The 13,633-nt window shown below is 40.5% G+C and overlaps 1 protein-coding gene and 1 long non-coding RNA gene across 9 annotated transcripts in view; one reads left to right on the plus strand and one right to left on the minus strand.

Moving 5' to 3' along the window:
• DAAM1 (dishevelled associated activator of morphogenesis 1) overlaps nt 1–13,633 on the plus strand; it is a 189,645-nt gene that overhangs the window by 68,101 nt on the left and 107,911 nt on the right. For all 8 annotated transcript variants that reach the window (XM_078335038.1, XM_078335040.1, XM_078335036.1 and 5 more), the window contains one exon: nt 5,053–5,272. In XM_078335038.1, the coding sequence (XP_078191164.1) occupies nt 5,090–5,272 (183 nt within the window). In that variant the 5' untranslated portion in view covers nt 5,053–5,089. The remainder of the gene's footprint in view (nt 1–5,052; nt 5,273–13,633) is intronic.
• LOC118144956 (uncharacterized) overlaps nt 3,309–13,633 on the minus strand; it is a 61,784-nt gene continuing 51,459 nt past the window's right edge. The window contains exons 3-4 of the long non-coding RNA XR_004729931.3: nt 8,809–8,902; nt 3,309–5,430 (exon numbers count right to left, since the gene is read on the minus strand). This is a non-coding gene — a long non-coding RNA (uncharacterized LOC118144956). The remainder of the gene's footprint in view (nt 5,431–8,808; nt 8,903–13,633) is intronic.

The raw sequence follows: 13,633 nt of genomic DNA on the forward strand, positions 1-13,633 counted from the left end.
TCTCCCAAATGGTGTTCTGAGTTTTCTTCATCTGTGTCTCCAGTACTTAACAGTCTGTGGGTGTATTGAGGAGGTGCAGATCATGATGGCTAAGTAAATGAATATTTTCTTGGGTAAAATGTTGACTGAATATAAGATATTAGGGAAATGTTTAAAAGATTTTATCAGCGGGTCTCTTTTCAATAGCACTTACTTGGGAATGAGTTGAAAAACCAAGCACCAGCTAGTTTGGCCAGAAACTCCTCACTCTGGGGAAGCTGGGAAGCTGCAAATATCCCAAGGATGGAATTCATTTAAGGCTTCTATCAGCATCAGAAAGCTTGACAAGTGCCTAAGGAGGACTCGATGATCTGATTGGCTCCAAATGCCTTGGTGCTTTTGAAAACAGATCTGTAGACAACTATGGGAAGAACACCCAGTCACATATCTCTGACATTCAGAGGTAAGACCATCTGTTCACTTAGGCATTTATGCTTTTGCATTCAACAAACATTTGTTAAGAATATACTACATGCCAGGAATTGACTAAACCGTGGTCCCTGCCTTTAGGATCTCATAGTCTAATGTGGGAAATGGACATTTAAAAAAAAGGCACTCAAGTGTGTATATCATGCTAGGGGTGTAGAAAGAAATACGTAACTGTCCTGGGAAACTTAAGGCCTACAAAGCAACAATATTTGAGCAGAGTCTTGAATGGTGAGTGGAAGAGGGTCCGATAAAGAAGGAAGACACCTCAAGCTGAAGACACTGTAGATGTGTGGGCTGAGAGGTGCCACCATTGCCGAGGTCTGACGGGTGCACGCACGTGCCTGCATATGAGGCATATTTAGGGTGTTGGAGATGGGGTCTAGAAAATAAAATTGGCAAGGGCCAGGGCAGAGACGTCCTTCTAGCATATAGTTCTTGTGGTTTGGGCCCTGCCATCTCAACTTCTTCCTTCCCAGTACCCCTAAGACTCAGCACCCGCCATGGCACATTAGGCTTCAGCAACATTGATCTTCCCTAGCGACTCAAATGTGCTGGCTCCTCACCTGCCCTGGGCTTAACACACACCTCCTTTTACCCGGAATCCTCTTCCCCAGCGCTTTGCAGGGCTGGTCCCATTTTATCCATCAGGTCTCAGCTTAAATGCCTTGGTCAGGAGAGGCCCTCCCTCATCATACTGTCTGAAAGAGCTGCCCTCCCACCACGACCACCATTGCCCTTCGCTTTCTTCCTTGCATCCCTGGTAACATGAACCAACTTCGGAGTCATGTTTTAATTTTCTTGATTTTTTTTTTCCTGCCTTCCCCAAAGCACACAGGAATCTTTTCTAATTTTCATCTCTCTTCCCTTAGTGCCCAGCACAGTGTTTGGAGTGTTTGTCTCATAATTTGTACTTGATAAACATTTGGCTTCATGAAATGGATGGATATGATGGGGAAGGGCAGCTGTTGTTATGGTATATGGGCTTTTCCGCATAAACATCTCTACCTTCACCAGCAAACCAAGTGTGTATGGGCATGGGCAGCATTTGGGGTGTTGGGAGATGGGGGCTGGAAAATCAAGTTGTTAAGGGCCAGTGCAGAGACCTCTCTCCAGTGTGTGGCCCCTCAAACTTCCATCTTCCTGATGGCCCCCCTTCTTCCCAAGTCTCCTCTTAAGTCTCACCAGTGAAATGGGGATGATGAAATGAAGTGATGGGTGCGAATGTATGTATTAAATCTTATATACACAGCAGGTTTTGGGAATCGCCCTGTCGGTGAAGTGCTGGAGCAGTTAAGGTAGGCAGGTGCTTCTGAGGGGTCCAGTGGAATGATTCTTTTTGTTTCCTGTTTTGGTCTGTATCTAAAAGACTAGGCTCTGAATAGTGGAGCTGCATATGTGGGGAAAAGAATGAAGGCTTGTTCGAAATCTCCAACACATACCATCATCTAGAGTTTAAGGATGGGTTTAATAAAGGATCTTGTATTTGGGGATCCGTGGAGGAGCCAGCATAAAAACTTGGCCTTTGGGTTTCATTGAGGCTTCCACATACAAATAACCTGTCAAAGGTAATATTTTGGTACTAATTAAAAGGATTTCAATTAGGTTCCTAAATGTAGTAGACTCTGTGTCTTATTACTGTAACCAGCCAAGAACCTCATATTATTTTGTTTATAGAGCCATTGGCATTTTCTTTTTAAGACTTCAAAAATGCTTTGGACTGATTTTTAGATCTTAACATTACCCCCCATCCCCTCCCCTCCTCAGTACAGCCAGAATGTGATATAACTTCAGTTTAAGTGAAACTTGTAACATGCCAAAGAAAAACTATTTCTATGTTTATTTATTCCCCAAATACTTTGGCTGTACTCCTGTGTGCAAAACACTAAATGACATGTGCCATGACACTTTTCCTCACACTTCAATTCTTCAGTGAGAGGATAAAGACCCAGACCATGATTTACAGTAACTGTTGGCTGTACATGATGGAGGTCACAAAATGCTAAGAGGGCCCAGACCATATCCAGTTAGACATATTAGCAAGACTGCCTGAAAGAGATGGCTGGAAATGAATTTGAAGGCTGAACATGGTCCATGGGACCCTCCAAGAGCTGGCTCTTGCCTATTTTAGTCTACTTGATTTTCTTACCCTCATTTTCCAGTCGCCTGAACACTGCCTTCCTGGGGAATACTTCCCTGTCTCCCAGAGTCATACAGATCTTGTCAGTAGTCCCCAAATAATCTCTCTTCGGTTTACTGAGGATAAGATATGCAGGACACTAGCCTGGCTTCTGAGTGGGATGTGGTTCCTGCCCCAAGAACACATACCAGAGAGAAATATTAACAGTTATATGTTCGTGAGATAAGTCATGACTCACATGTCCTAATGTCCATCAGTGTTGCTGCTGCCTACCTGTGTTGAGTACAAGAATTGATATTAAGCATTTTAACTTTTATAGCAATGTGACATTGCTGAAATCTTTCAGTTTATAACAGATTGGATGAAAACAGCTAGTCCTTTACCACAGATAGTTTGAAAAGCTGGTATGTAGATTACCCCAACTTGGATATTTTTGATAGGAACATTTTTGCATACTCATAATCCCCTCTAATATAAGCAGATAATCATATCAATGGGGTTTTTAGATCCCACTTTATTAATTATGGAAATAGTATGTCTTCAGTATGGCAACTTAGGAAGTGCAGAAGAGTCTTTGTTTGTTAAAGCAAATAAGGTAATCTGTACGTTTGTCACAGAACTAACTGCTGTCTGCATTCTGTTGTATTTATCTTGTCCTTTTTTTTCCTGCTCATATATATGAATTTTTTCTTACAAAATGGGACCCTGTATACTTTTCTTTATTTTACGCAAGTATTTGCATGCCATTAAATATTCTTTTACAAGGGGCTGCTTGGTAGTCTGTCATCTAGTTGTACCATCATTTATTTACCTTTTCTGTATAGTCCTTCATTACCAGAACTTATTTGATGCCCTTATTTGCTCTTACAGATAATGCTTTGGAAATTTCTATGAAAACAGTTTTATAACATCTCTGAATATTTCCTAAGCTTACATTCTCAGAAGTAGAAATACTAGGTCAAAATGTGTGGCTATTTTAAGACTTTGATAAGTTGCCCTTCAGAAATGTTGAACTGAATTTCAGCTATCAGCAGCAGTGGGTACACTCTCAGGAATGGTACTTTCAGGGTGGGAGGATGCTACGAGACAAAGATAAGAGCAAGAAGGAATGAGTGGTCTGCTTGGGTGGAAGGCATTCACAGCCTTGTTCTACCACCTCCTGACCTAAATATGTTTTTGCTACCCTGCCCTTCCATCTCTTGAAGGGCCAATTCTCATCCCACTTATTGTTTTTAACCTATCTCTTTTTAAACATTGAAAACTCAAAGAGTTATATATGAATATATGTTCACTGTTTTTTAAAAAGCATGGAAAGAACATTCTTTTTCTAATTTTATTTCATTCTCGGAAGAGAAGAATTAGGGATTTCCTGTCTATCCTTCCAGACCATTTGGTGGAAATAAATGTACATGTATGGCTTTTTGTATGAGGTTTTTAAAAAGACATAGTAGCATCATGCTATGCGTATTGTTCTTCTTTGACTTGCTTTTTTCAACAGACAACATCAACTGGATATCTTTCCAAGGCAATATATATAATTGTAACTTAAAACATATCCTCTATCATCACTAAAACATATTTTTGTGGTGAAAATTTGGATTCAAAAGGATATAAACAAATGCCTTGGTCCTTTTAAATTAGTGTATAATCTTCTATTTGGTGAATGTGTGTGTGTGTGTGTGTGTGTGTGTGTGTGTGTGTGTAATTTAACCATTTCTTTTCCTTACTGGTGAACTCATTTAGTCTTTTCAATTTGAAAATCTCTGGCCCTTCTAGCTCAAGTCCCTCTGGCTTTGTTGTGAATTTAAATTAGTTAATACAATGAAGATTGACTGAGTGCCTCCTCTCTTCCTGGCATTGTGCAGGGCACTAGGCCCACAGAGTACTTGATGTACAGCCTCTTCCCCTCACTTCAGTTCTCACAGTCTAACAGGAAGACACACTCATAAAGAGCTTAGACTGTGACCGTGCTGGAGTGGATAGTCATGTCATAGCATATATGTTATTAAGTCTATTTAGGGAAGGTAAAGAAGAAATTGGAATCAAACTTTAAAAGATAAGAAAGAGATCTGCTAGGGGGCAAGGAAGAGAAGGTTATTCTTCCAAGGAGAGTAACAAGATCAAACTAGGTTGGCAGGAAAGGGGATGTGATGTACAAAGAACAGACAGTACCTCAGGATGATTAGAGTGTATGTTGTTGGGGAAGTGACTGGAGTTGTCCTGTTTGCTCAGCAGTTATTGCAGGAAACACATTCAACAAGTGAATAGAAGGGTGTGTGTTTTCTGCCCAAGTGGACTCCAATCCACTCAGTGTTGTTCTCTCTGTGCCCTGCAGAGCGCCCTCAATGTCACCAGCACACAGAGCTCTTTCTCGAGTTGGTCTGGCCTTTTAAAAATCATTTTGTCTGTTCCTGTACTCTTAACCATGTCATGTCCTCTTTTTGCAGAGTTTAGTCACATCAAGAAATAGAACAGAATTCAGCCATGGCCCCAAGAAAGAGAGGTGGACGAGGTATTTCATTCATCTTTTGCTGTTTCCGAAATAATGATCACCCAGAAATCACATATCGGCTGCGAAATGATAGCAACTTTGCGCTTCAGACCATGGAGCCAGCATTGCCCATGCCCCCTGTGGAGGAGCTGGATGTCATGTTCAGTGAACTGGTGGTGAGTCCCAGTTTTCTATTCTGGCATTGGTGGGGAGCCAGGGAAGGAGAAGAGGAGAGCATGTGAATGGGTTGGTTTGGTTTGCCATGGACTTTTCCTTTTCAGTGAAACAGCCCGCATTCACCTTTACATCTGCACTCTCACTGTCAGCACTAAACCTGTGGAGAAGAAAGAGTTAGAAGAGAGTAGAGTTACTACATCCAAGTGTTTTGCTGGTGCTTTAAGTGGATGGGAGTATTTAGACCTTCAGTTCTTCAAATATGTGCCAATACTGCATCTTAAGTTGCTCTTCCTAATTTGTCTCCATCCCAACCTTAGTCTATACATAATTAATTCCTTCATTTACTTCACACCTGTCGGGATTCCCTAATGCTCCCCTACCTCCACGCCCACTATATAGTATCAATGTGTTGTTTAAAAATTAGTCATACTTCCCATCCTGTCTTTGATGCTTTGGTGTAAGACATCACTTAAGTACAGCATCATTACTTAGCCTAATGATAGGATTAGAATAATAACTGTTGTGGGAATCTTTTTATAGATACTATCATATTTTAGAATCCAGTATACTGAAATGAGGGATCTAGTGCAGGACCCATTCATCAAGAGATGTAAGTATATAATTCAGCTTAGCTTTTCAAGTATCAAGTGATCTTTCTTTCTATTCTGTATGTGAGAGGGTATTATGGCAGAGTTTAAAGGTGCTAGCATAGGAATTAGGAAGACCTTCGTTCAAATCACTGCTCTGACTTTATCTGCGTAATTGTAAAAAAGAAATTATGTTATTTTTCTGATCCTGTTTTCTGGAGGAAAGAAACATCTCCTTCTAGGTTTGACATAATGTTTCAGTGAGTACACAGTGGGAGTTGCCCAGTGCCTAGCCATGTAACGTGCTTAATACTGTATCCTGCCTTGATCACCACTGGCATTTTGTAGTGGAGTTAGTTCTTTTTTTTCCTTCAACTTTTATTTTAAGTTCCGAGATACATTTGCAGGATGTGCAGGTTTGTTACATAGGTGAACGTGTGCCATGGTGGTTTGCTGCACAGATCAGTCATCCCCATCACCCAGGTATTAAGGCCGCCATCCATTAGCTGTTCTGATGCTCTCCCCACTCCTCCATCCCCCCCGCCCCCTGCCACAGGCTCCAGTGGATGTTGTTTCCTCCCATGTTTCCATGTATTCTCATTGTTCAGTTCCCAGTTATTAGGGAGAACATGTGGTGTTTGGTTTTCTGATTCGTTTGCTGAGGATAGCAGCTTCCATCTCTCTCCATTTGTCTGTAAAGGACATGGTCTCATTTGTAATGGAGTTAGATCTAAACGGACCATTTATATTGTTCAACAGACACTAGAGAATAGTATTCATTTTGCATGATTCTTAGGTCAAGAACGTACTGTATGCTGTGTCAGTGCTCTCCTGGGTAATATCTGAACTGGCCGTGCCACTCCAACTCTTAGAGACCAGAACTCACTTACAAAGCAGAAAAATAAGCCGATTTGAGAGAGACTATGAAGCTAATGTTTGATTTCCGGTCTCCTGCATGGAGCAATGGGCCTGTTGCCAACCAGAGTTGGTCGGGTAGAAGAAAAGATGACTCCCACCAGTGTGCTTGCACTTTATGTTGTTGAATATTTTCAATGTTGAAGGAATTTCTCTTTTCTCTGATCTCCACTGCATGAAGAACTCTGCTGTAGGTGTTAACAAGGAAGTTTGAAATAGAAAGCTAGAACCTGGCCCCCAAAGATCTGATGGTAGCAAAAGGAGATCCATTATGAAGAAGGTGTAATGGCACCAAAAGAATAATCACAAATTGCCTGTGTGTGTAATACGTGTTGTGTGGGATGAGGAAAGTGGTTAGGGAAGACTTTCTGGAGGAAGCGAGCTGTCAGCAGGAATTGAAGGTGAGAGAAGAAGTTGGGGGGATCAATGTTAATGGCTGGCTCAGTCATCTTAAACTAGGTTATGCTGTGATAGCAAAACCCCATTGGTTATAACAGCAGAGGTGTAATGCCTGCTGTGCTGAATGTCCACCGTGGGTCTGTGTAGTTCTGTTCCTTCTGTCTTCTGTCCAATACCCAGGCAGGGTGGAAGAGTAAAGACAAACCTGGCAAACCACTCATAGATGCTAAGCCTAGGCTTGGCATATCACTTGTGCCCTCATTTCATTGGCCAGTGCAGATCATATGGCAACACGAGTTCGCAGGTAAGGAGGCATCATTCTTCCATCGGGATCAGCACCACAAGTGACATGGCCAAACCTGAGGTCATGGCAGGCAGATGGCACATAGTCCTCTTGCAGGGAGGGGCAGTGAATCATCTACCAAGATAGCAGTCAAGAAGGGCAGTAATGATGCATTGACAAGCAGGGTTTTATTTCCTGCTTAAAGTTTAAAATACTTAAAGTATTTTAAAACTGAAAGCCTCTGGTTCAAGTTGGTGTTTGGATTAAAGGAAAAAAAAAGGTCAACCAAGGGACATAGGTGTTGCTGATAGCTAAGGACTGCTCTCAGTGGTAGTGGAGCTGGTAGGCAGAGCTGGGACCCTCAAAGCATTCCACATCTACAGTCCTTTCAGTCATATTTTGTCAGTCTCCCAAAATGAGAGAGAGGAGCCCACGTGGTGGCAGCTTCATGTACATCTTGAAGACAGCTCGTTGTTCTGTATTCATAAGGGAGAAAATTCCACTCTCTGTCTTATTGATGTCTCTATTCTGTGTGAAAATTGCCTACAGCTGCTAGTTGTGAGAAAGCCAATGCCAAACCAGAACTTTAAGCTGAAACCATTGGAAAACAAATTATCTTGAGGTTTGTATCTGTCCTGGTGAGTGAAGGATGGATTTTTATCTACTCTTGACTTCAGGGACTTAGACCACAAATCTATCCAATTGCCAGGGGTGGCCTGGGCCAAGAGAGGTAGGCTCAAAGCCACTGCAAGCCTCTGCCCTAGGTTCTCTTGAGTAGTAGCTGAAGCAATTCTGCCTCTGCTCTCGTACAGCAGAGGGAGGCCACATATGGTTGTGGACAGCGCCTGGGCTCTGAAGTCAAACAGTTCTTCCAAATGCTGGCTCTGTAGTCTAGGAAAACTTCCTTTAAGATGATTTCTGTTTGAATTTTAGTTTTTTCCTTAACTGTAAAATGGAGATAATACCATCTTGGTGATAGGGTTGGTGTGGAGATAAAAGAAGATAACCTTTAAAAAGTCTGGCACGTCATAGACTTAATAGATGCTTGACACCCCACACACTAATACAGCAAGAAGGATGAAAGATATTCTAGTGTCTTCTAGACACAAGACTCTAATCAAATATTTCGGTTTCTTCTTTTCTTGAAAACTAATCTGCCCTGGTGTGAGCGGGCAAACATGGGTCCTAACTTGCAGGCCATCTTACCTCTGTATCTGTTGGAAAGCATCTCATCAGAGCTGGTTGTTGTAAGCTAGTTTCTATTGCCTCATCTGATGAGTTGTTCATTTGATGTTTTTAAAAGTGACACCAAGCAGATTTCTTTCAGAATTGCTTACTGCAAACTTCTCACCTCAATAATAAAAGCAAGCCTCAATAGGAGGTCAGTCATGTGAATCTTTAAAGAAAGTGGGTAGTGTGAAGCACCTCATTCTCTAGCAGGCTCCCTGCAATAGGCAGAAGAATCAGAATTAGTCCAATCCAGGACTTAGCGTCATCTTCCCAGTCTCATCCTGCTTAACTAAAAAAACAAAAAACAAACAAAATACAGCTTTGTCAAGACGTAATTCACCTATGTAAAGTGTGCAATTCAGTGGCTTTTAGTATAGTAACAGACATGTGCAACCATCACCAAAATCCCTTTCAGCAATCCCTCTAGCATGTAACCTCCAAATCCATAAACCATCACTCCTCATTCATCCCTAGCCCCAACATCCCATAACAAACATTAATCTTCACTGTGTCTCTGAGAATTCGCCTACTCTGGACAGTTCATACAAACAGAATTACACAGTATGTGGTCCTCTGTGACTGGCTTCTTTGACTTCATGTACTGTTCACCCTTGTAACATGTACCAGTACTTCATTCCTTTTTATTGGCTAATAACATTCCATTATGTGGATATACCACATTTTTTATATCCATTCATCATTGACAGACGTTTAGGCTCTTGCCAGTTTTTGGTTCCTGTGACTAAAGCTGCTCTAAATATCCATATGTAAATTTTTGCATAGAGATATATTTTAATTCTTGTGGGTTATATGCAGGAGCAGAATTACTGGGTCATATGGTAACATTGTGTTGAACTTTTGAGAAACTTTCAGACTGTTTCAAAGTGGCTGCACCATTTTTCATCTTCCCCCAGCAATGTATGAGGGTTCCATTTCCCCATATCTTTGCCAGCACTTGTTCTTATTCACCCCCTACCAACTGATAAACCAGCTGCTTTTAAAGCTGTTCTGTAGCTCCTAAAGAACTGGGAATTGTGTGTGTGTATGAGTTGTCAAATAGAAATAAAGTCTCCCCGCTAACAAGTTTTAAGTTATTTGGGATATTTACAAATAAAACTTAAGAGTCTGTTTAATCTCTGCTAATCATATATTTCATACCTTTTGAGAATCAGTTCTTTTTTGTTTTTTTCTTTCTCTCCTATCTCCTCCCCTCTCCTACTCTTCCTCTTTGTCAAAATAAAGTACATAACCAATATGAGGTTTAACACTCACCTATTAAAATCAGATTAAGTGATACTCTTTACAGGTTTTTAAAGGTCTTAAATTATCTCAGCCAACCTATCTGAAGAGTCCTAAGCATGACAACTCTATAAATTGTCCTTAATCAAGTAACTTTTCATCTCAATATTAGTAATAAGTGATTTCCCTTGGAATGAACAGAAGAACGAATCATTAATGGACTGATGGATTATTTTGATGTGTGCATGTTAACAGCCTCTCTGCGCCAATCCTGAGGTAACTGGTGAGCAAAAGACACATGGTCCCGTCCTTGGTGATGCTGTGGAGCTGAAGGTCTAGCAGAAAAGACAGGCAACTAAATATGCAATCTTATCAAAGTGATCAAGTGCTGGGAGTGCTGCTCAAGCAGTACATTTTGTCTGGGAAGAAGCTTTATTTATTCCCTTTTTCACGAGGAGGGAGTTTTACTGGAATCACATTCCCAGCCTCTCTTCCAGCTCCCTACTCCTCTTGGGAACATGCACAGCTCAGTCCCTCTCTGTAAACAGTCAACATGCTTTGAGAAAACAAATGTTGTATGACCCTTGGTGCCATACCTTGCACAGGAGTGAGCCCCTTTGAGGAGCTCTGCAGTGGTCCAGCTGTCCCTCTGGGACAGTGGATAAGCATCTATATTACTCAGCATCAATTTTCTGCAGAACCCACTTGTCTGCAGATGAAAGCTGGGTTCTTCATTGCAGTTTACATGAGTACAACAAAGGGCATTTTGATTTCCATTGGCTTGATTCCTTAGCTTAGGTGTCAGTGAATACTAATCTTACTGAGGACGGAGGATGCTGTTCACTAATACCTACCCCCATGAGTACGTAACCTAGCGTGAAGGGTCTTGGAAGGCTTCCTGGGGGAAGTGACATTTAATGTGAGACATGAAAAGTAAGAAGGAATCATCCAGGCACAGAGGAAAGAAAAGAATGTTGCAGACAGAAGAGCATGTGTTAGTCCTACAGAGTGAGAGAAGACATGGAAGGCTCAGGTAAATGAAAGAAGTTCAGTTTAAATGACACATAAAAACAGCTGGAGAGATTGGAGATTCTGAGAGACAAGCTTAGGAAAGGTGTGTTGGGGATGGTTGTATTGTTGACTTAAACATATATATATATCAAATTCTTCTTTAAAGCAGAGAAAATTGCCTCTGTTTGCTTACACATTTTTTTCAGTGAACCAAATATAATGAAGCAAATCAAAATATTTTGCTATTTGGTTAAATTTACAAAAATAACCATGGTTCTGTTCAGTATTTGTGAGGTGTTGGTAAGTTTAGTGATAGGTGTCATGTATCCCAGGGTAGATTCTTTTCTTAATCTATTTCTTGTTGCTAAAAAGGGAATACCCAAGGCTGGGTAATTTATAAAGAAAAAAAATTATGGTTCATGGTTCTGATGGTTGGAAGATTCAATATTGAGCATCTGCATCTGGTGAGGGCCTCATGGTGGAGGTGAAGAAGAGCCTGCATGTGCAGAGATCAGATGGCTAGAGAAGCGATGGGGTGAGGTGGGAGGTGCTAGGCTCTCTAATGATCAGCTCTCCAGGAAACTAACAGAACAAGAACTCAGTAACCCTGAGGGAGAGCGTGAATCTATTCATAGGAATCCTCCCGCATGACACAAACACCTCCCATTAGGCCCCACCTCCAACACTGGGGATCAGATTTCAATATGAGATTTGGAGGAGAACAAACATCCAAACCATAGCAATTCTGAGTATGTTTTCCTTTGAGCTCAATAACTGAATCGAGGTACCTCCTTGTTACAACATGTACCTCCTCTAGCTACTTTAATTTTAAAATAGAAAAGCACAAAGAGAATTACTGGGAGCACCCCCTGCAGTAGACTTCTGCATACCCCCACAAATAAAGGTTCCCTACAGAATATTTCACAGCAGCAGAGATATTGGAATTGGGGTGTCTTTCTTACAGTTTCTATGACCCTCAGCTTTTTTAAACAGTGAAACACGCAAAATGTCCAACTGCTTTTTCTGTGTGAGATTTTAGGTGAGAAATCCAGGTTTGAAACAAGTCTGGTTACTATTTTTGAAGTGTGTTGTGTATTGTAGTCAGTCTCACCTCTTACAGCACACATACTGTGTATTTGGAATCCATTTCATAGTTTTAGGGGAGAACTTTCATTTCTAATACACTACATCACTGTGAATTTATAGCTAGTTGGAAATAATATGCAGTATAAACCCAAGTTTTTCTAAGCCTGACATGTTTCCAGTTCCATTTTATACTATTTTCTGGTTAATCTGCCTTCTTTCAAATCCAGTACTTAGATTTTCATTTATTAGGCCAATGGGTCTAATGTTTGATGATAATAGTGTGCTGTGCCTTCCAGGAAATGTAAAATATTTTAAAGAAACTTGTTGAGAAATTCATCACTAGTCACAAACCCACCATTTATTACTAGGGAAATTTAAAAGGAAAACTAGAATCCCAGTGGGAAGATAGTGATGGTGGATATTGAAGGATGACGATAAGATTTGGACTGTCAAAATATAATTATAAATTACTAGAGCCTTATATTAAGTACTGAGGACATTCTCAGGATTAGTCATCAGCATAGAATTTGAGAAATGAAAATAGTAGGAATGAAAGAATTTAGATGATACATCAGATGTAGATAAATTCACAGTCAAAGTAAGTTGTGCCAAATGAAGTCACTTGGGATCCTACGTCAGTAATCTCTTCATTTTTTATGTATTCTGAAGTCACTTTGGTATGAAAGGAGCTACAGGAACCCAAGTTAGTCCTAAGGATTTACCAGAGTACATATTTTGTTCTTCTACTAGCCTTGTGAATTGTTACTCCTTTTCTCAGGCTGTCAGCATAATTTCTCTCTCTTATAACTAAGGCTTATTTTAAGCTCTCCTTAATAATAAAATACTTCTTTTGTTACGAAAATCAATGAAAAGTTTCAACACTTTTTATTTCTTTATTTTTAAACTTACCTTTTATGTGAATACCATGACTAACAATAGAAAGTAACCTACAGGAGCAACTCAGTTCCCTGTCTCCAACAAAGATGAAAAAAATTGCATAGAAGGAACATTCCATTTTAAACTGATAGAAGGAAAAAAAATTGTTGTAAAGAGTCATAGTTTTAATCTATTGCTTCTTAATTAGAGTATAAAGGATTGCTTTGTAATTACCCAGAGAAAATCAGACTGTATAAGTCTTCAAAGATAGATGCCTACAATAGTGTCAAAGTATTCAGTTGTCTGGAGGCCAAAATTCAGATTCTGATGAAGGAATTGATATTAAAATTGTTCTGTTTCCATGGGATTAAAATTTGGTTTTATTTGACAAACCTATAAACTTAAAAAGAGAGAATTTTGTTTAGCTAAAGGAAATAATAATTTGACAGAGATTAAAAGGATATTGGCTGGGTGCAGTAGCTGGCTGGGCACGGTGGCTCACACCTATAATACCAGCACTTGGGAAGACTGAGGTGGGCAGATAATTTAAGGCTAGGAGTTCGAGGCCAACACGGTGAAACCCCATCTTTACTATTAATAAAATTAGCCAGATGTGGTGGCACATGCCTATAACCCCAGCTACTCCAGAGATTGAAACAAAAGAATTGCTTGAACCTCAGGAGACGGGGGTTGCGGTTAGCCGAGATCAGGTCACTGCACTCCATCCTTGGCGA

Source organism: Callithrix jacchus, chromosome 8, assembly GCF_049354715.1.
Source record: "Callithrix jacchus isolate 240 chromosome 8, calJac240_pri, whole genome shotgun sequence".
In the NCBI taxonomy this organism is placed as follows: domain Eukaryota; kingdom Metazoa; phylum Chordata; class Mammalia; order Primates; family Cebidae; genus Callithrix; species Callithrix jacchus.